This window comes from Syngnathoides biaculeatus, chromosome 14 (genome assembly GCF_019802595.1).
Source record: "Syngnathoides biaculeatus isolate LvHL_M chromosome 14, ASM1980259v1, whole genome shotgun sequence".
Lineage (NCBI taxonomy): Eukaryota > Metazoa > Chordata > Actinopteri > Syngnathiformes > Syngnathidae > Syngnathoides > Syngnathoides biaculeatus.
The window spans coordinates 21,215,337-21,237,734 of NC_084653.1; the positions used below are offsets into that span (position 1 = coordinate 21,215,337).

Genomic DNA, 22,398 nt, shown 5'->3' on the forward strand with positions numbered 1-22,398 from the left:
AGACTGAATCTTCAGCAACTCACTCACTATTGCCTAAATTATTCCAATAAATGATTAACCTCAAGACGTTCCACTGTTTTGGACTGGCTCAAGAAGTTATCGAGCAGTACAAACACACAATGTATCCAATTCCCCCCCCTAAGTAACGTGACACTCTTAAGTCACTTCTGGCTCAGGTATCATCATTCATTCAGACAAACAGTTGTTGCAACGTTGCTTGGCCCAGTTAATTGGTCATGATGGCTTGTGCACAAAGGAAAGAAAGTACTGTAAACAGACATACACACCACATAAGCTAACATTATGAAATATTGCATTATGTCGCTGTCACTTAATCTTCCCGCGTTTTGTTTCCTCACCTCATTTCATTACATCTGATGTTTTTCAGAAACAATCGAGTGCCATAGTGAGACAAACATAAAACCTCCGACCAACCCGACAGTGAGACAAATTCATATTTTTAAATAGACTTTCTAAACTTTGAACCAGGCAGAATTCTGGTAACCTCCACACTGATTCTTGTGCGTGGCAATTTGGGTGGGCGAAACGAGTCTACCAACTACATGCCCATCATGTCTGGGATGCTTCTTGACCTCCTGACTCCTTATTTACTGTGTATGAATAAATATGAGCATGTGCAGACACTTTTCTGCTTGTCATCCGTCAGTCATCTGTCTTCTGGTTTGACTTGGCCTGGAGCTATTTCACAAATGGATTTCAATGTCTTCCTTTAAAAAAAAAAACATGTAGTCAGTGACTGTGCACAATTTGTCCTGTGCAACCGAATATTTTTTTTTTTTGCTTTATGACTATATTTGCCTGCAGCTATTGCACACTAATCACTTGAAAATGAAGCTGTATCCATATCAGTCAGATGTTAATGTGCCAGCATGGGAATTGAGCCCTAGATTGCAAGTAACTGCATTCTTTTTCTACAACAGCGTACATATCGGTGCTCAAGCCATAAAAACAAATAGCTGCACCAAGTACGGGGGAACTAATGGCCAGATCCAAGTTAGAGCACGACTCAAAACAATATTTTGACCTCCAACGGCTGTATCATTGAAAATTCTGTACTTTTTCTGTACATTTAAAGGTAAAAAAATACACTGGAATTTGTAGATTTCAAAAAATAACCGCAGTGAAGCAGACACTTTACAGTTGCTTGCATATTTCTTACATAAGTCATAGAACAGACAGGAAAAGACTCAATAGTAATATTACTTAAGTAGTCGTCTGACAGTCTCATGAGAGTGGCCATATTGGTAATGGAGTGGAAATCCAGTTCAAATCTGTGGGGAATCAATTGTAAATCCAGTGGCAAGTTTGGAATTCTCCCCCCAGAAACCGAGTCAGGACTGCACAGCAGCTGGGGATTACGGGGTAATAATGAGAGTGGAAGCCATTACCGGCTGGTATTTACACACACACACACACCACACACACACATGCATGCATTCAAGCACACACGCGCACATACAACTGTTACAGTAGAAGAAGTCCAACAGACGCATTGATGTACATAAAGAAACTACTAATTAAACTGACGCCCACCAACCTGTCATCTGTGAATGAAGTGTGGGGAAAAGTTATAAAAGACAACATTCAGTTTGCACAGTCGGATTGGAAAATGGAATGGGGAAAAAAAAAAAAAATCACAGTGGGGAGTGGTGTTTATCTTGAAGTGATTGTCTGTCATTCACAAGGCTGATCAAGAAACGGACAATCCTTCACTCTTCACACCGACGGGTAATTTACGAGACGTCCTCAGAAAGTCAAACCCCCTAACCTACTATGTAGCCCCCCTTTCCTTAACTTTTGTGAAAAACATCCTCAGCAGATATTGTTAACGTACAGGAAGTCTTTAGAGTGCCTTCATAGTTTTTTTCTTTTGTTTTTCTCTGCTACTCAAATTGTTACCACTCAAACGTTTCCTTATTTATTTTATATTTATAGATTTTTCTGTATGTGTTAGAAAGATGGAGGCACGCACTGGAAAGGAGATGAATGAAGATGAGCTGAAGTAAAACAGAATATATGTGCGTGAATGAGAGGGGCAGAGGAGGCAGAGTGAAGCTCCAGGGAGAAGAGATAGCGAGGGTGGAGGACTTCAAATACTACCAAGCGGGGTGGAACAGTTGGCAGAAGGTGTCTGGTGTTCAATGTGACAGAAGAGTCTCCACTAGGATGAAGGGCGAAGTCTATAAAACAGCGGTGAGGCCGGCCACGATGTACGGATTAGAGACGGTGGCAGGAAGCAGAACCGGAGGCAACAGAAATGAAGATGTTGAGGTTCTCGCTCCGAGCTCACAGGTTGGATAGGATAAGAAGTGAGCTCATTAGAGGGACAGCAAAAGTTGGATGTTTTGGAGACAAGGTTCGAGGGAGCAGACTTCGATGGTTTGGACATGTCCAGAGGCGAGAGAGTCAGTATATTGGTAGAAGGGTTCTGAGGATGGAGCTGCCAGGCAAAAGAGCGAGAGGAAGACCAAAGAGAAGGTTGATGGGTGTATTGAGGGAGGACATGAGAACAGTGGGTGTTAAAGAAGAAGATGCACGAGATAGGCTTAGATGGAAAAAGATGACACGCTGTGGCGACCCCTAATTGGGACAAGCCGAAAGGAAAAGAAGAAGAAGATTAAGATTACGCTTCATGCAGGTGTTGAGACTTCCATCCATTAATCGTGAACGCAATTCAATTTGATTTGCCATCGTACGATACCAATAGCATGTCTTTTATTCGTTTGATTATCTTGTCTTGATGCGAAAAGTTGTCAAAAAGTTCATTGGCAACATCAGGCACGAATGCTTTGCCATACCCCTCCATTTGTAAATGTCTGTCCAGTCTTGCCGACAACTGCAACCTTTTTTTTCCTTTGAGCGATCGTTTGCACAATTAGTTGCTGCTACCATCTCTGCGTTAGACCCTTCTGCACCTGCGCACAAGGACTGCTCTGGTGAACTATGGCAACACCACTAGGACAAATTGTCTCTGCTCATTTGCGTTGCCCACGTGACAGATGTATGTAGTATGTCGTGATGAGGGCTCTGCGAGCCATATGCAACATCAAAAGAGCCAGATATGCCCCGCGAGCCATAGGTTCCCGACCCCTGGCCTCCAGCATTAAATCCTTGAGCGGCTTCGGGTAGTTTGTAAACTTTGATGGTGGCCTGTTTTTAATCACGATGATTGCACGTAACATCCTTTTGCAAAAGGGGTCACCTACGTTAAGGTTGGGTTAAAGGTTGCATCAAGGTACATTTCCAAAGCAAAAACGAGAATCAATGTCTTCCATAAATCTAAAGCGGAGGTCACTTATACAGACAAAGGGGACGAATTTGAACATTCTGCTTCCTTTGCGATTAAGGTCAGAAAATGCTTGTTGGATGTCTCTGAATGATGTGCCGTTAGTGATATGGAGTGCGTTGCCAGAGATCCCCCCAGTCCATGATCTGCTGAGAAAATGGTCGGTGCCAATATTTGTAAATTTAAACCTGCTCAATTTCGATGGCATACCCTTTTACGTGGTCTCAACTCAAGAGTTTAGTCGAGCCACCGTCTCCATAATTATGACACGAAATGGAACAATAGCCGTACAGGAAGTGACCTGACACAAATGGGATTGTTTTTATAATGTGTCTCACAAGTCATTCATCGCAATACAAACGACAGTTTGCAAATGCAACGCACTTACGGGTAAGCTAACCTTTGGCCTTGCTTCTTCCGCTTATTCTTCTACGATTGCCTAATCCAACAGTCTTAAGGCACTATGCCACAATGTTCTTTGTTACAGGTCAGTCTTGGGACTACGACTTTGAGAGGAAGCTCGACTCCCGAAACATCTACACGTTTTGAATAAATTGGCTGACTTTTGTCTTTGCTTTTTTTAGGTTACCAAACACGAATAAAAAAAGCAGCGAGTGCCAAAACGACATATGGAGGTGAGCAAAACATTAGTTGAAGAGTTGAAGGGATAATTGGTAATACAACCCACTAAGCCGTGGACTCAGACGTTGTTTTGTGATAACGTGAGACTTTCTTTTTCTTAGGGATTTCAGGTTTGCGACGGATTTGTGAGCAAACATGGGAGTCGTTATATAACTTCGGTGATCTCTTGCTCTCTCGCTCTCTTTCTCCGTCACATACACACTTTCACAAACGCTCGTAAGAGTGCTGGATCCAGCTGTTACCCGAGTGTAAACACATGGGTGCTCGCGCACATGCACACAAACAACAATCTCGGGCTATCTGGCACCGAACACACATATGCTTACGGAAGGCAGCGACAAAACAAAATGGAGGGAGTTGATTAAAAAGAAACACAGCGATACAACAACGCCTGAAATAGTAACGAGAAGGAAAAGATGAGGTGTCGGTTGGAGAGGAAGAAAAAGTTAAACTACAAAAAATAGAAGCAATGGTAAAAGAAAATCCTTTGGGTATTACAATGTAATGTCATTTTGGGTAAATATGGCTCCTGTGACATGTCACGGGAAATTGGATAGCAGTTCACTTTCCAAATGCACTACTCTAGTGTTTTAATCCCACAGGCAGCGCAGTCCAAATAACGTGGAGATAAAAATCTAGCGTTATCTAGTGCTCATCGCTGCTACATTTAGTAGAGCATAAATCCCTGTATGCCGCGTGCTGCAGTGGTAGTAGAGAAAAACTATGCGCATACAGAATACAATTTAAAGTGTAATATGTGTCCCCACCCCACCCCACCCCACCCGGACACCCTGGGTAGGCAACACAGCGACTTCCACTATGATTGGCACTTGCCTTTGTTGACTAAACTAAACCACTCTAAGCCGCTGCGTGAAAACCCCGGCCAGGTATGGAATTAGGAGTATGGACCGTATGTCTGAGTTGTGACAAAACCTAATCTCAGCGAATGAAAAAAAAAAACCATTATGGGTGACACCTGAAGCAGCAGAGATAGGTGGAAGCCAAATAAGACATTAAGCTATTCTGCTACTTATGGCCAAGTGATTGCGAAACGAATGTGTTTGCGCGACTGAGTGTCAGAGATGGTTTTTTTTGTTAGTTCAGCTGCCAGTAAGAGTTGTGTTGGTGCTTTGGTGCTTGAGGCCCTTAAAACCTCCCTTGATCCTTGACCCCGCAGAGTCACGCGATACTCCATTAGCTCCTAACTAACACTTACATGGTCAAAGTCTAGAGGATATTATCAAAAAGACATTAGGCGCATACCAAATGCAAAAAAATAACAGGCGAAGCGGGACCTAAGACAAACAAACATTTGGTTTGGGGGGGGGGTTACCAATAATTGTACAATGCCCCATTGAATATAATCCCATCTAAGTGCAGCACCTTGGTGTTTCACTATTATATGCCGTTAGTATCTTCTGCATACGTAGATATTGTTTCTTTGTTAAGGCACCAGGAGTTGAGAAAAAAAAAAAAAACGCTCTTTCAATTACTGTTGAATATTGTTATTATTCCAACATTTGAACTCCCTTTTTGGGGACCCCAACATGCCCCAAAACTCACCAAGTATTGGGGGAGGGGGTGGTGAGATGAGAGAGGGGAAAAAAAGCTATCCAAGACTGATGGACGACGTTACATCCCGCTAAGCTATTTTACCTAGACTGGGAATCTGGGTGGACCATGACATTAAATCTTGATATCTTGATGATCAGGATTCTCGGAAAGTAAGAAAAAATTTGGTTGCTTGTAAGACAATTTTCTGCGACAAAAGGGAATTGGGTGGATGTGTCTATCATAAATGGACGCATGGAAAAGTACCTGGAACTGAAGAGAAAAGGAAGTCGGTCATTTTGGTGTGAAGCAGCCATTTTGGGATAATTCAAAGATTACTAAATGACCCCCAATAGGAAGCCGACGCATATTGGCAAGGAAACGGATGCATACTGGACACATGGATGCCGTTAAATTATGTTTTTTGTTGTTGTTTTTTGCCTACGGTGTACGGTGGCTCAGCTGGTAAAGCGTTGGCCTCACAGTTCTGAGGTCCCCGGTTCAATCCTGGACCCGCCTGTGTGGAGTTTGCATGTTCTCCCATGTGCCTGCGTGGTTTTCCTCTGGGCACTCCGGTTTCCTCCCACATTCCAAAAAAAATGCAACATTAATTGGACACTTAATTGCCCGTAGGTGTGATTGTGAGTGTGGCTGTTTGTCTAGATGTGCCATGCGATTGACTGGCAACCAGTTCAGGGTGTACCCCGCTTCCTGGCCGTTGACAGGTGGGAAATGCTCCGGCACTCCCTGCGACCCTCATGAGGATAAGCGGTGAAGAAAATGGATGGATGGATGCCTATGGTGTTTAATGTGGGCTTTGCATGGTGTCAGTTTTTTGATGTGTGGAATAAATTTTTTTTTTTAAAGATATTAATTATAATGGCTTCCTTTATTTTTGGGTGGCTTGTAACGCTACCAAAGCATTATTTAATCAATAAATGCTACTAAACACATTTTAATCAAATAACCGATAAGGCTAGAGAGTTTCCTTGCCTGTGAGGGACCTACTGTATATGCCGCAAAAGTGTGCAGATGATGCTTTTACCTAGGACAACAGGCTCAATCTAAGTTGAGATGACTGCTTTTTATCAACAAAAGGTCAAAGAGAAGAAATATAGAAAATGACGAGAAAAATCTGACGGACAGATGAACTTGAGTTAGTACGTTAAAGAGGAGGTAATCAAAAAAAGGTAATGAAAAAGCGACATGCGATTTTTCAACTTCAGTGTGGAGAGGGAAAAATTAAAAAACAAAAAATGAGGAGGGAAAAAAATAAGTTTGAGTAAATGCAGGTGGAAGGGGGAATAAAGGCAAAAGTTCACCTATAATGAAGGTCACCAGACTCAGACGGTCAATTGAAGTTTAAATGTAAAGAAGAAAAAAAAAATACTTGAAGGGCCTTCTAGCTGTCTTTTCCAATAAAGGTCCGTCATAATTGATTAATTCACCAAGAATTTATGAATCACAAAGTGGCCCCTTCTGGAAACTAACATGATTACATTCCCTCGTGAATCAAAGAGCGTGTGATATACAGACAGACGCACGCTGGTGTCGGGTTTACATGTGTACTAGGGAGTCTGTGAGGTTGAATATAAGGGGGGGGGGGACCCTCCAAAATGAATACAGTCCACTCCGAATGAATGCAAAATGTACTCGACAGAGGAAAGAAAAGGGAGAAGGACAGCCGACTAACCTATTATAGGAAAGAGAGGAAGCGGGACAGAGGGCCTTCCAGATGGTAGGGGACTGTTGCCTCGGAAACACAGAAGAGGGCAGAACAATGGAGATTTGGAGTGCTGGTTCACAAAACATCATCATACACAAATGCCAGTTGGAAACCGGTTTCTGAATCTACGGCCAGAAACCCGCTATAACCGGAGTTCATCAAGTCATAGACATAAATTAGATGGCCTTAGAAAGATTAAAAAATGGCTTGATATATGTCCCTCTCATGTGGCTCTGCTTTAGAGATTTGAATAAGTGCAAGACGAAGGTCGGCATCTGGAGAAAAAAATAAGTGACCCTAACGGCACACATCATAATTTGGTTTCATTATTTGAAGAAAAATGGGCTGAAAGAGCAGCCTTGTATCCCTGAGAGTGGGAGTTAATTTAAAGTAGATGTTGTGCTATAAAATGAAATGGAAAACTTTTGCTCTGGGGGGCAATACCCGTTGTAGATTACTCCATTAGGTTGGCACTGTAATACCAATACTAAAAAAGTACCATGACAATTTGCCATCAAAAATAAAATGATACCATGCATTCTTAGGGACTGCTGCACAATTCCACAGGTAGCAGTTCTTAAAGGTCAAATGTCATGCCTACAAACATTCTTAAATAGATATTGTAATGTCAATGTCCATACGAAAAAATCAATATGAGCAGAGAGCGCATCATGCATGTGCAAAGTTGCGGATGTCTCATTCGACATCCAAGTGGTAGCCATATTGCCCGCATCCTCTGTTCATGACGTCACACCGCGCCATTCGCGATTGAAAACACGCCGTGCCACCTACCACGGGAGACGGAAGCTCTTTTCAAAGAATGTGAGAGCATGTCACAATTGAGTGAAGTGACTGGGACGATATTACCCTATCGTTTCGAGCCATATTTAGATGATATGTGGATCACTTCTAACTAATGACAGACTCCAACACAGTACGTATGAGCCAGCCCGGCCGAAGCAGTGCCCCTCGTCCGAAGCGAAACCTCGACACATTTAGCACCCCTGACTTACATGCGCAGATCTTTTGTTACAATCTGAGAGGATTACGTCACCTCACAAAAAAAACTATTACTATTTTTTTAGTTGCTCTATACACACCTACCTGTCGTTTGGATCCCACAAAGCTCTCGTCCTTTGCACCCTTGCACTCCATTTTTCACGACGAATCGTATCTTTTTTGAAAAGTATGACGAATGAATCTATCCTCCCGAGCGTTCCGACAATATCCAGCAATACATCGAGCCGGCATTTTGGCTAGCACAAACGAACAATGAGCTACCTTCCCGGAGGTAAAATTAATAGAAACAAATGAGACCGCCTGAGTGGGCGTCACTTCCTGGTTCTTCTCGAAAACAAATCCCTCGAGAGGATTTTCATGGCGGGAGTGACAAAAAGCCATATATGTCAAAATCATGTTGTATGGTGAAAAAACGGATGGCTCCATTCCGGCTGCCTTTTTTTCATGAATAACATTAAAAATCATGCATTTCATGACAGTGGTACTTTAAGAAGGGGGGAAAAAAAGGCCAAGTGTGCTTGCTTCATGTGGGAAAATAACTGATCAGATATTTGAGCCTGTAACAGCTGTACAATAATCATATTAGCTCCACTTGGTAAATACCAAAGAGTGCCATGTAGGTGCAATGGGTTTAATTAGGTGCACTCGAGCTTGAAAGAATCATACCCAACCACTGAGACAGTTTAGGTGGTGATTTCCTGACACATCATAAGATCCATTACTGGTACTGTGTTCAATGAAACTACTTCAATTATTTCACATCTTGAGTCAATAAAGTCTTAGCTACATGGAATCGTTTCAAGATGGGAATATTTCACTCAGAGCATGATGACTTGAGCATGTGAAATTACAAAACCACAAATTGCACAACTGCTAATTTGATACACGAAGAGGAGTTTTAAAGTAGTCCGTGCAGACCTTGAGGAAGAATCCTACCAACCGAGGTGCGCTTATGACCAGGAGGGACCTTGACAAAGGCAAACGGACCACAAATTTGTTGACACTGGTTCCATGGCTCACAATCAGGACTGTTTTTTATTTTTTAAAGTGAAAAGGGCATTCACAACACTACCAAGTCCGCCATTACTTTCATTATTACCACAAGTGTGTATTTTTTAAGTTTTACATGCAGATCTTAGACTAGTTGACCCTGTTTGGTTAATTTCATGCAGCCGTTTAATTTTAATACCCCTTGTCTCCGGGAGGGTTGCAGCTGAGCTGAAACCCATCATGGGTGACACTGGGTGAGAGGTGGGTACACCCTGCTGCCAAGTTGCAGTGTGATTTTTTTAAAGTATACGTATTACTCATTATCATAATGCACACGCTGTACTAAATTTAAGATCCTCTACTAACTATTATTTTATACTGCTTATCATGTTACCAGTGAAAAGGTAGCTAAAATTTATCCCAGTTGCTCTAGGGTGAGAGGCAAAGTACACCCTAAGGTGATAGTGACAATTGAATACATCGTACTTTCCGCACTATAAGGTGCACCGCGTTATAAGGCGCACCATCACTGACTGGTCTATTTTAAAACGTTTTTTCATATATAAGGCGCACAGAATGGATGCTACAGTAGAGGCTGGGGTTACGTTATGCATCCATTAGATGGGCTGCGCAAAAAGCTCAATATTGATCAACATATAAGGCGCACCTGATTATAAGGCGCACTGTCAGCTTTTGGAAAAATTAAACGCTCTTAGGTACGCCTTATAGTGCGGAAAATACGATACGAGAAAGTCTGTATCCAAATTCATATGGATGTTTTTTTGCCAGTGGAAGGAATCAAAAGTATCTGGAGACATTCCACACAATGCAGATTTATGGATCGTATGTACCGCTACAGAGTAACATAATCCCAAAGAGTGCCTCAGAGATATGGGCACATTTTACATTAGCTAAGCAACATCTAGGGAATTCATTTTGGCAATGAGCAAAAAAAAAAAAAAAAAAAAAAAAAAACAAAAGAAAACACAAAAGGCACGACAAAGTTGAAGGGAGCCTCTTTTTAGCAGTTCCAAAAGGCTAAGGACAAGGGTCTTGATGAGTCCAGATACACACAAAAAAAAAAAACAGCGTACAATGAGGTTGCTTATGCAGCGGTTGCAAAGTGGTCTGGGAAAATCTCGGGCCTGGTTGGGAGGTCTTGTCAAGAGAGATTGAGAGAGCCAGAAAGAGAGAGGGACATTCCGTTTCCTTTCTCCTCTAAACAGTGGCAAAGAATGTCCCTTTTTTTGATCCAAAACTTAACGTAAGAAAGAAGAGGTTAAAAGAGGCTATTTTGAAACAGGGCGGGGGGAAAGAAAAAACTGAAAAAGGAAAGTTATAAATGGAAAAACAACTAAAAGAGACACGTAGAGAAAGCGATACACAAAACAGCATGCGCTTCTCATGAGTAATAATGAAATTATCATTCTAATGAGGAAATGACAGCCTTCCCAGAGACCTGAACAACATGTCTGACTGGTGAGTTAAATCCAATAAGAGTTGATAACGAGGAAAAATGGGACAGGGTGTTTGGCTAATCTAATTGGGTCAAACCTGCATTTCAAACAATAGATTGCTATCAACAAAAGAAATACTAACTTGATAACTAAAAATTGATGCGTTTTGAAATTCACATAGTAATCAAAGCAACATAAAAACATTAAGGAAATAATTTAATATAGAAGTAAAAATTAGATCACTGTGGGATCCCCTAGACAAAAAATATATCTGGAAACAAAAGCCGCTTTCTCAATTGCTACATCACGGGCGCAGAAGTCACGCCAGCTTTCAGAGTCCCAGAGCGGGACACGCCGGGTCAAAAGTGCACAATCACGGCCGCTGCTGCTTTCCCCATTAAGATTATTACACGTGTGTGACAATATGCAACAACAACAACAAGGCTTTCAACGCCACGAGGCAGGAAGCTAAACCTCCCACTCAGGCCAAGGATAGTAGCATTGGATACCCCCGATGCTACGTCAGAAGCTTTAAAATTCCTTAACCAACTCCAACTTCCAACTCAAGTTTAATGCCTTGACATTCAGGACCACGAGCAGGTAAAAACTAGGGATGGAAATATCTGGCTTGAGGCTAATTTGATCCATACCGTACCTATTTGATTATCTATTACTATCTGATTAAAAAGTGATACTTTTCCGGGACGAACAGTTCAATAGGGTTTTGGAACAATGCAATAGTTAACATTTCTTGGCATACAGTAGAGACTAAGAGCCAAGTCGAAAGGCGAACCTCTCAATTTACCAGTCGATCTACGTTCCCACCCTCACCTATGGGCATGAGCTGTGGGTCGTGACCGAAAGAACAAGATCCCGGATAAAAGCGGTCGAAATGAGTTTCCTCCGCAGGGTGTCCGGGCACTCCCTTAGAGATAGGGTGAGGGCTCGGTCATCGGGGAGGGGCTCAGCGTCGAGCCGCTGCTCCTCCGCATTGAGAGGAGCCAGATGAGGTGGCTGGGGCATCTGATTCAGATGCCTCCGGGACGCCTCCCTGGTGAGGTGTTCTGGGCATGTCCCACCAGAAAGAGACCCTGAGCACGACCCAGGACACGCTGGAGAGACTATCTCTCTCGGTTGCCCTGGGAACGCCTCGCGATCACTCCAGAAGAGCTGGAAGAAGTGGCTGGGGAAAGGGAAGTCTGCATATCCCTGCTGAAGCTACTTCCGCCGCAACCCGACCTGGAAAAGCAGTAGATAATGGATGGGTGGATGGAAGGTAGAGACTTATGATAATGAACCCAATACTATTAAGTGGCATTCCTATAGTATTTTCAAAATGAGCATTTCTTTTATGAAAAAAGATTGACAACAACTAAATCCTTCATATGAAAGTAAGAATAAAAAAAGGTAGCATGTTAGCTTGATCCTGCTTGTGGCTTGATTCTAAGTGAGTATTTTCATCTTTGTTTTGTCAGGGAATGAAATTTGCTATTTTTTATTTAACCTGTGTACTTCGTAGCTGCTCGACATAACTTGTAAACAACACGGCTTTTATCGAAAAGTACTTTTGTTTTGTAAATTCCCAAAATGCCCCAAACTTTTGAGTTGAAAATTATTGTGTCAACCACGAGTTACACACACATCAGCGTTTGCTCTGTTGTTAATATTTACACAGGGTTCATGTTAGTTTTTTTTGTCATCGTCGTCAGACATGTTACAAATCGTTTTGGATTGTGAACTTCACGTTATGGCGCACGTTGCGAGAGTCATTTTCCGAGCTCTTGAATTGTTTTAGAGATAATAACCATTAAGCCTCAGGCACTGAAATCCGAGTCTTAGCGGATCCACAACCCGACAATCTATTCGTCGAAGGATTCGTGGCTGATTCAAATCGATTGAGGAGTCTGCTAGCGACACAACAGTATCTCTCACCTTGATAAACGGTCGTATTGGTTTATTGTTCCCAACCCTAGTAAAAACCCGGCTTAGATGACCAGTGTGTGAGAGGCTGTTAAAGCACGGGTGTTCATTTTAGAGGGTGGCAAAGTTTTGTTGCACATAATCCTGAAAATTCAATTATCACCAATGCTTGGCAAAAAAACAGAAACAAAATAAACATAACACTTGTCTAAGCTAGGTTGCAAATATTATAGCCTGCAAAATCATTCTGGGTCACCATGCCAATCCATGATTCTATGATGATGTCAAGGCTCTAATTTTCAGATAGAATCACATGTTGAATTAGCTTCGATGGTTGTTTACAGTTGAAAGTGACTCTCGACAGTGGACTATTGTTCCCGTATAATGGAGCGCTGTGAGATAAAAGTGGAGAAGTGTGAGAAACTGGTAAAAAAAACAGATAGAAGGTGCGATGTGGAGGAGGGGAGAGGGTGACAGAGTATCCGAAAGAAAATGGCTGTGATAATGAAAACATCGGTAATTGTTTCTTCCGTTTTCTTCTCATTTTGTTTCCTACTAAAACATACCGATCAGTTGTTTTTTTAATTAAAAAAAAAAAAATAATACAATGAGGCGGTACGGTGACTCAGCTGGTAAACCGTCGGCCCCACAGTTCTGAGGTGCCGGGTTAGTCACTTCAATCCCGGCCCCGCCTGTGTGGAGTTTGCATGTTCTCCCCGTGCCTGCGTAGGTTTTCTCCGGTCACTCCGGTTTCCTTCCGCATCCCCAAAACATGCAACATTAATTGGACACTCTAAATTGCCCCAAGGTGTAATTGTGAGTGCAACTGTTTGTCTTGATGTAGCCTGTGATTGGCTGGCGACCAGTTCAGGGTGTACCCTGCTTCCTGCCTGTTGACATCTGGGATAACTCCAGCACTTCCCGTGACCCTTGTGAGGATAAGCGGCAAAGAAAATGGATGGATGGATGGATGGATGGAGAATACAATTAAGCAACCTTGAAAATGCTACACTGTCAGAAATGTTGTACATATGAGAATGAGTTATAAGGTATTGTATTATTAAGGGATATTATGTTACAAAAATAATAATAAGACTTAGATGTATTTTTTTTTTAGACAGGATTGCTTTAAATATGACAATTTCATGCATAAGGCTGCTTTTTGCTTCTGTTACATCATATAATATTGTAATGGTTCACTAAATTCCAAACTGCTGCTTTTTGTGAAGTGAGCTGAGTTTACAGCTCATGCCAAATTTTTACTCCTAAGTCAAAGCCAAAAACCGTCCGACCAAAAGCTCGTATCATGAAAAAAACTCATACGTCAGGTCACGTCTATCTCAAGGCACCTTTCTTTGTATTATCCCTCGCTCCCCCCCCCCCCCCCCCCCCGTTACTGTTTCTTCCCACCGGAACAGCAAACTTTTTCCCGGCCCAGAATGCAAATGGTTACGTCTCATTCCCACTCGACCGCGCCATCAGCACACGATATTAGCCGTGACTTCACATAACTTTGAGGAGTTGCTCGCAGCGAGGAAGAATTTATTATCCTTATAAAGGTGCCAAATGGAGCGCACAGAAAAAAACTTCTTTGCCGAGAATCGTTTACATTCACAGTCTTTCCAGCGTGGTGGAGGTCCACGCTCAACCGCGTACGTATCTCGCCGCTTGAGCCGAAGACAGAGGCAGTGTCCTGTACGTGTGAGTGTGTGCGTGTCCAATTTCTCGAGGCTTTTCAAAGCGACAGCGAGACCCCCCTAACTGTCATCACTGCTCTCGGCCCCATCTGCTAAAGTCATCACCAGCACAGACACTCTGCCTACTCCTTGCTCGCACCCATGCACGGACACCCACAAACACACACGCGCGGAAGGTGTGAAAAAGACATCTTTTAGCATTTTTACTCAGATGGGAACCACACTATGAAATGTTCCTATGCTCAGTACTTTTGCACGTCTATTAATTGTCTCTTTCTCACATGCTTCGAAGCAAACGTTTGTCTGGTATAAAGTACATGAAAGTGATACTTGAGTAAAAGTACAAGAATGGTGGAAACTTTGGAGTTTGAACATAATTTGTTGTTGTGAAGTGTTCAAAATCCAAAACATGTTTTTCCATAGGAAATCATGTAAATGAATTTAATCCATTCCCAACCTCCAAATAGTAAATTCCATTTTTAATATCTTCTTCTTCTTTTTCTTTCGGCTTGTCCTGTTAGGGGACACCACAGCGTGTCATCTTTTTCCATCTAAGCCTATCTCGTGCATCTTCCTCTCGAACACCCACTGTCCTCATGTCCACCCTCACAACATACATCAACCTTTTCTTTGGTCTTTTTCTCGCTCTTTTGCTCGGCAGTTCCATCCCCAGCACCCTTCTACCAATATACTCCCTCTCTCGCCTCTGGACATGTCCAAACCATCGAAGTCTGCTCCCTCAAACCTTGTCTCCAAAACATCCAACTTTTGCTGTCCCTCTAATGAGCTCAGTTCTTATCCTATCCAACCTGCGAGCTCCGAGCGAGAACCTCAATATCTTCCTAATCTTGCTACCCTTCTCTGGTGGTAGTCTTCAATGTAGTTCCCGTATTTTCCGCAGAATAAGGCGCACCTAAAAGCCTTTAATTTTCTCAAAAGCCGACGGTGCGCCTTATAATCGGGTGCACCTTATATATGGATTAGTATTGAGCCTTTAGCGCAGCTCCATCTAACGGATGCATAATGTAACCTCAGCCTCTCAACCATGCGGTGCGTCTTATATATGAAAAATGTTTTACAATAGGTCATTTATTGAGGGTGCGCCTTTTAATGTGGTGCGCCTTATAGTGCGGAAAATACTGTGAGCTTCATTTTACGTAGAATACCTGGTACCTTGATGCAGTACATTTTCCAAATTGCTTGCCCAACACCGGCAGAGCTATTGCATCTAAAAATACTATTGCAACATTCCGCTCATAAATGTCTCACGTAATTTGGTGATACCAAGAAAATATTTCTCAGTCTTTGATGACTGACGGCAGAAAAAGTCAATACAAATTAGCAGAAGTGTAATGGAATCAGAGTATAAATTTTACTTTGGAAAAAGGGCAACAATTTCAGGAAATGTTTACTCGGCAAGTCCTGGAAAAAAGATGTGAGGGGAGAGTGAGACATGACACGGAAGGGGAAAATTAAAGAAAAATAATTAAGGGGAGAATGCAGAAAATATAAGGTAATGATGCACAGTTTGAAGCCGAGGCTTTGAAAATTAAGACTTAAAAAACTGGCGAGTGACTGATGATGCAGAGAGAATATAGTATGTCTGCAACTGTGTTTCTCATTAAGAGTAACACGTGTAAACGGCGGGTCACCAGCTGTGGGCCATCACTTGTCCACAAGTGTTAGAGTAACTTTTCACATCAACACTGCAACTTTGGCCTTTTGCCATTTCATGGTCTTACTTTGTCACAAAACAACATGGTGGGAACTCCAGTGTTATACACAATTGGTCCCCTTCCAAATTGTCTAAATAGTTTCAGTATTGAAATTAAAGTAATTTAAAGGTTCAAACTTTTGCAACACAGATTAACTTTGCAGGGTTAGATGATTACATTGATTAAATGTTTGGAATTAACATTTAAACAGAATGACTTTCATACAGTGCGGCACGGTGGATCAGCTGGTAAAGCGTAGGCCTCACAGTTCTGAGGTACCGGTTTCAAACCTTCGCATGTTCTCCCCGTGCCTGTGTGGGTTTCCCTCCGTGTACTCCGGTTTCCTCCCACATCCCAAATACATGCAACATTAATTGGACACTCGAAATTGCCCCTCGGTGGGATTGTGAGTGTGGCTGTTTGTCTCAATGTGCCCTGGCTGGCAATCAGTTCAGGGTGTACCCCGCCTCCTGCCTGTTGACAGCTGCGATAGGCTCCAGCACTCCCCGGACCCTTGTGATGATAAGCGGCTAAGAAAACTCCATCCTTAGTGATACTGTCAGCTGATGATTTCAATTGCATCAGTTAAACTTTAGAGGGATATTTCGCTAGAAGATTTTGGTTTCAATACAAATTGTTGTATTTTGGCATTTGACTTTAAAGCCAACATTGGGAACCTGTTGGGTATACGCTACGTGACAACAAAATGTGAGTGACAATATGGTAATAGAGTACAATAATTTTTTCCTCCCTATGATGTTAGAAAGAAAGAACGAACCTGCATTAAGGTTGTGCTATGCACTATTTGAACTTCATTAGCCTTTTCATTTCCATTCATTTGTCAGGGACCGACTTTCAATTTAATCACTGTGTTTGGATGAGTTGAAGACTTTACCTCCTCATCAAACATATCCATCAAGCGTATAACTCGATATAGACTTGAATTTTTGCACTTAGTCAAAGTCAAGCTGGAACAGAAAAAAAGGCATTTCCAGAAAGTAGAAGTATTACGATGTGTGGGTACCCACGGGGGTATTGTTGAGCACATGATTAGTCGAATAGAATGTCATAAGAAATGCCAAAATAAAATAAGGGCAAACAATGGATAAGTAAGATCTAACGAAAATTGAGGACAAAGACTTGCACTGATTGCATATCGAGAAAAGTGGGGGTCGAGCTTGAGGAGTCTCGGGCACTTTTTTTTTTTTTTAACCTTTGTCAACCTCTGGCTGAGTGGAACAAGAGACGATATCTGAGTAGCGGGTATGTTGGGGGGAAAACAAGAAACAAAAAGAAAAAAAAGAAGAGAAATACCTTGGTAGGGAGGCATACTGACGCTCCACCTCTTCATATTGTGGCGCCATTCGATAATCTTTCCCTCTGCCTGGAATCTGCAACAGACAAAAAAAAAACAAAAAAAACAAAAGTTGAGCACGTGTTTCCGTTGACCATTGTTTAGCTTATTCAAAAACAAGCCAGAAAATAAAAAAACGTCTCATTTTTGAGAATCCCTTCCTCCTATCTCGGTCGTCTGCCTGCTCTTGTGTTCTACCTACCCAGGGCTTATCTTTGGGACAGGTTTTAAGTGATTTGCTGTGTCAGTATGTCTGATCCTGTTGCTTTCCAACTCTTGACTCTTGCTTTCCATGACTGTCTTCCGGTTAAATAAAAGTATTACACAGTCTGGCTGCATCGTGCTGCTCTTTCGATGCACTTACTCAAGAGCCACGCTGCAGCAAGTCCACACACACACACACACACACAACACTGATACAGTTTGAATGGAAAAATACAAATAGTATTGCAAAAAAAAAAGAAAAAACCCTGTAAATCGCAAAATTGTGCATATAAAGGTACGCAATACACATTCATTAGCTTGTATATTTCTGTGCGTGCATGTGTCGGACTGATAAGGATGTAATTTAGAATTGACAACGCTACGTTATTAGAGATTTAGAGCTTGAGCCTACGGAGGAAGTGGAAAGGTCCTCCTTACTAGATGAGGTTACTTAAAAATATATGTTTTACTCAAACTCGTGTATGAAAGAATCCACGTTTCATCTCCAACTACATGAGAAAATAAAGCCTCAACGTATTCCTTTTTGATACGCCAACACGTAGAATGTGCGATTATCCAGATCTCTTCAGAAGGGATATCCAAGCTGTTGCAGTTCTCCTTAAAGGTCCACTTTCATGAAATGCATGATTTTTAGTATGTTATTAATGAAAAAACGGCAGTCGGCATGGACCCATGCGTTTTTTCCACCACAAAACATGATTTTGACGTATACAGCTTTTTGTAACTCCCGCCATGAAAATCCTCTCAAGGGATTTGTTTTCGAGAAGAAGCAGGAAGTGACATACATGGCGGGACCGCCCTCAAGTGGACTCGTTTGTTTCTACTAGTTGTACCTCCAGGAAGGTAGCTCGTTGTTCCTTTGTGTTAGCCAAAATGCCGGCACATTGCATTGCTGGACATTGCTCGAACACTCGGGAGGATGGATTTACCCTTCGTAAGTTTGCAAGAGACCCGGTTCGGCGTTAAAAATGGATTGCACGGGTGCAAACGACGAGAGCTTCGTGAGTTCCAAATGACAGGTAGGTCTGTATACAGCTGCTAAAAAAAATAATAGTTTGGGGTGGACCACGTAATCGGTCCCTCATAACGTAACAAAAGATCCACATACGTATGACAGGAATGCTAAAAGTGTCGACGTGTGTGTCGGACAGCGTCGGGCTTGCCGGCGAAGGCTGCTGCATCGCCTCGCCGGCAAGGAAGACCGCTGCAGACAATCCTGCGCTCAGCCGCGTGTGATGACAACACCGTAAAGGGCCCCGGCTCGACGGTGTTGTTCATCGCGTACTGCGGGGGCTATGAACAACGCCCTAAAGCAGCCCGGCTTGGCTCCGTGATAAGCCACATCGGCGGGCTGCGATGAGCTGCGATGGCTCACCTCCGCCGCGGAAGTGGATCGGACGGGGAGGCGGTTTGGCCGTGATCCGCATATCATCTGAATATGGCTCGAAACAATAGGGTAATTTTGCCCCGGTAACTTCACTCGATTGTGAGATGTTCTCTTCTTCGAAAAGAGCTTCCGTGTCTGAAGGGGCATGTCCCATAGTAGGTGCCACAGCATGTTTTCATTGGCGAAAGTCCGATTGATGTCACGGACGGGACCCAGCCAGTATGGCGACCACTTGGATGTCATAGAATGACACTTCTGCAACTTTGCGCATGGACGACGCGCTCTCCGTTCATATTTATTTTTTCGTATCGACATTGAAGTGAATAATGTTATAGGTATTTTTCATCACAATATCTATTTTAGAATGTTTATAGGGATGACAATTGACCTTTAAAGACTCCAACTATACCAGAGATGTCACAGAACCTATAACGTACTGTTAGTAGAGTACAACATACGGAATAGTGTAAATACAAGTCACTTTAACATACTCCGAAGTGCGAGATGCGATGCATATAAGGTGTTTGGACTGCAGTTGAACAATACCTTTGTTGAAAAGTAAACATCCTTTTTTGCCGGTGCATCTTACACCACAGAAAACCAATATGTGCGTGTGTCGCTTGTTTGCACACACTGCAATAAAGAATAATATTACGATCAAATCCGAGAGAACACAACAAAGGGATTGGAGAAGTGCTCGCACGGGTCCTAAGCGAGGACGAAAACAAAGGATTGAAGGTTTTACAGAAAACTCGGTTCTTCTCCCTTCGACTGTCGGTAATATTGTCAACATGAAAAGGTTCTGAGCGCGAGATATCACGCACACACGCATCCTCTTCACTCTGTATTCAAGGGAACGATGCCAGGAGGGATATAAAGCACATTTGCTGGCCCTGCTTTCTTTTGAACACCTGTCTTTATAGCTCTAATATCTCAGGTAGACAGACGTGGGATATTAGCGGGGAACTGATATGTGGAGTGAATGAATGAAAGGGTATTAGTCGGGAGAAGAAAGAAGAAGAGAGAGATTGCATGAATGAGAAGTAAATGAGCCAGAGCGGTTGAAATACATTGAAGGGATATAATGAAGCCACTGAGCGAGGAGGCGGCGGGAGGAAAGACACGAGAGGTGGATTATAAAAGGAGGGAAAGAATGGGGTGAAGATGGGCCTGACAGTGAGGCGAGGTGATGGGAACATTAACAATATGATTTAAACGAGATAGCTCAAGGGTCGAGAAAATGGGAAAGGTAGGCTGACGACGGCTTCCGATGAAAAGGTGAGGGGTGATGATAATCAATGCGCAGGATCAGAGCGAAGAGAGAAAAAAAAAGTGAAGACAACTCGTATGAGACAGTCAGGTGTCGGACACAGGAGAGCAAAGGCTTCATCATTCAAAAGAGAAAGCGGATAACGGTCTGTACTTTGCGTATCGAGGTATCCCACAGAAACATTGACAAGGTTTCCTTGCCGAGATCGCACTTCTATCAAATAACTGGTTTTGGATGACATCATGATCTGGATTTCACCTCGCAAACAGGTCAGACCTGTGCAGATTACTGCAGTAATTGCTTTTCAATATGTTAGTGAATTTGTCTCATTTTACTCCACCTTATTTAACACTAACCAATCTACCGAGTTACAGTGTCACATTCTTGAACGATGTCAGCGGAAGGCTTGAATTGTTGGCTTGTAAAGCAAGCAATTAAGAAGATTGCTGAAATTAATAAAACATTTGCAAACACTGGAGGGATAATGGTGCCATCAAAGGATGAAATAGCAAAAGCTGAAAATTATGACTTCTAAATTTAATATACCACAAATTGTTGTGAACAACCCTGCCAAATCGGAAAAAAATTCAAAATGTGTCGATTAAGGCTACAAAACTCTGAATAATATAACCACTTTCTCCACTCTTGAGCACTGTGGTCTGTCTGTCTGAATGTGTTGAAACCACAGCCCACTCAACTGTCAAATAGCAAACAACTATATACATCCTGAAAAGTGGATCTTTTTAATGCCTAAATACACGTTTGAGCTGCAATAACGTATCATCTTTAAATTATATTTCACAGGTCAATCTGAAACTTTTCTAAGCAGTGCAATTATGTTTTCTAAAGTGGTCACTCCAGCGGCCATTCCAGCCCTAAGTGTCGGTCCACATGCCACAGTCTAAATGTTTAAGTTCTGCCCTCCCTGGCTTTTCCATCTTTTCCTGCGTGACGTAAGCGGCCCCTCCACTGAAATATCAAAGGGAAGGCAATTTTTTTCGGGGTGGATCCACAGCTAGCTAGCTGACGGCACATCGCAATTGCGATGGATAAGTGCTAACGCTAACAAACGCTTAAGTTTATATAATAGGAGGAGTTGGCAGTGTCAGAAACACTAAAATGGTAAAAACACTGTTTAACGGGATATCTCAACTATTACACCATTTTTAGTCTTTATTTTTAAACTCTCAAACATGTATAATGCATTTCAAAACCAATCTCAAAATGTACCTTAAAAGGTTTTGAAGAAAAGTATCATATCATCATCAAGAGTATCATTGAGGCTAATGGTTGAAAAGCTTTCAATTTGCTAGAAAGTATGAAGGTTGGAAAAGGCTATTTCTATATTTACCTTAAACTAGTGCAAATCGGCTATTATCAGAAATTGAGAAGATCTTCTTTTCCTTTCGGCTTGTCCCGTTAGGGGTCGCCACAGTGTGTCATCTTTTTCTATCTAAGCCTATCTCGTGCATCTTCCTCTCTAACATGTCCTCCCTCACAACATCCATCAACCTTTTCTTTGGCCTTCCTCTCGCTCTCTTCCCTGGTAGCTCCATCCTTACTATCCTCCGACCAATTTCCTCACTTTCTCGCCTCTGGACATGTCCAAACCATCGAAGTCTGCTATCTCAAACCTTGTCTCCATAACATCCAACTTTGGCTGTCCCTCTATGAGCTCATTTCTAATAGTATCAAACCTTCTCACACCAAGCGAGAACCTCAGCATCTTCATTTCTGCTACCTCAAGTTCTGCTTCCTGTTGTTTCTTCAGTGCCACCGTCTCTAATCCGTACATCATGGCCTGCCTCACCACTGTTTTATCAACTTTGCCCTTCATCCTAGCGGAGACTCTTCTGTCACATAGAACACCAGACACCTTCCGCCAACTGTTCCAACCTACTTGGACCCGTTTCTTCACCTCCTTACTACACTCTCTATTGCTCTGTATCGTTGACCCCAAGTATTTGAAGTCGTCCACAAGATATAAGACAAAAATGTAGGTTGTGTTCATTTATTGTTAAGGTGTAAAACATTCAATACCAGGAAAAAATAGTGTATTCCAAACGCATGCTCAATGACTGTAATACCCCACACACAGAAAATACATCTTCTAAGTGGTCCAGTTTGTGTTCATGCA

The 22,398-nt window shown here is 42.4% G+C and overlaps 1 protein-coding gene across 7 annotated transcripts in view; it reads right to left on the reverse strand.

The window, feature by feature from the left end:
• LOC133512592 (partitioning defective 3 homolog B-like) overlaps window positions 1-22,398 on the reverse strand; it is a 193,366-nt gene that overhangs the window by 35,396 nt on the left and 135,572 nt on the right. For all 7 annotated transcript variants that reach the window (XR_009798215.1, XR_009798214.1, XM_061842372.1 and 4 more), the window contains one exon: window positions 17,340-17,416. Coding sequence is in view for 5 of the 7 variants with exons in the window: in XM_061842372.1 (XP_061698356.1) it covers window positions 17,340-17,416 (77 nt within the window). In the remaining 2 variants the exon portion in view is untranslated. The remainder of the gene's footprint in view (window positions 1-17,339; window positions 17,417-22,398) is intronic.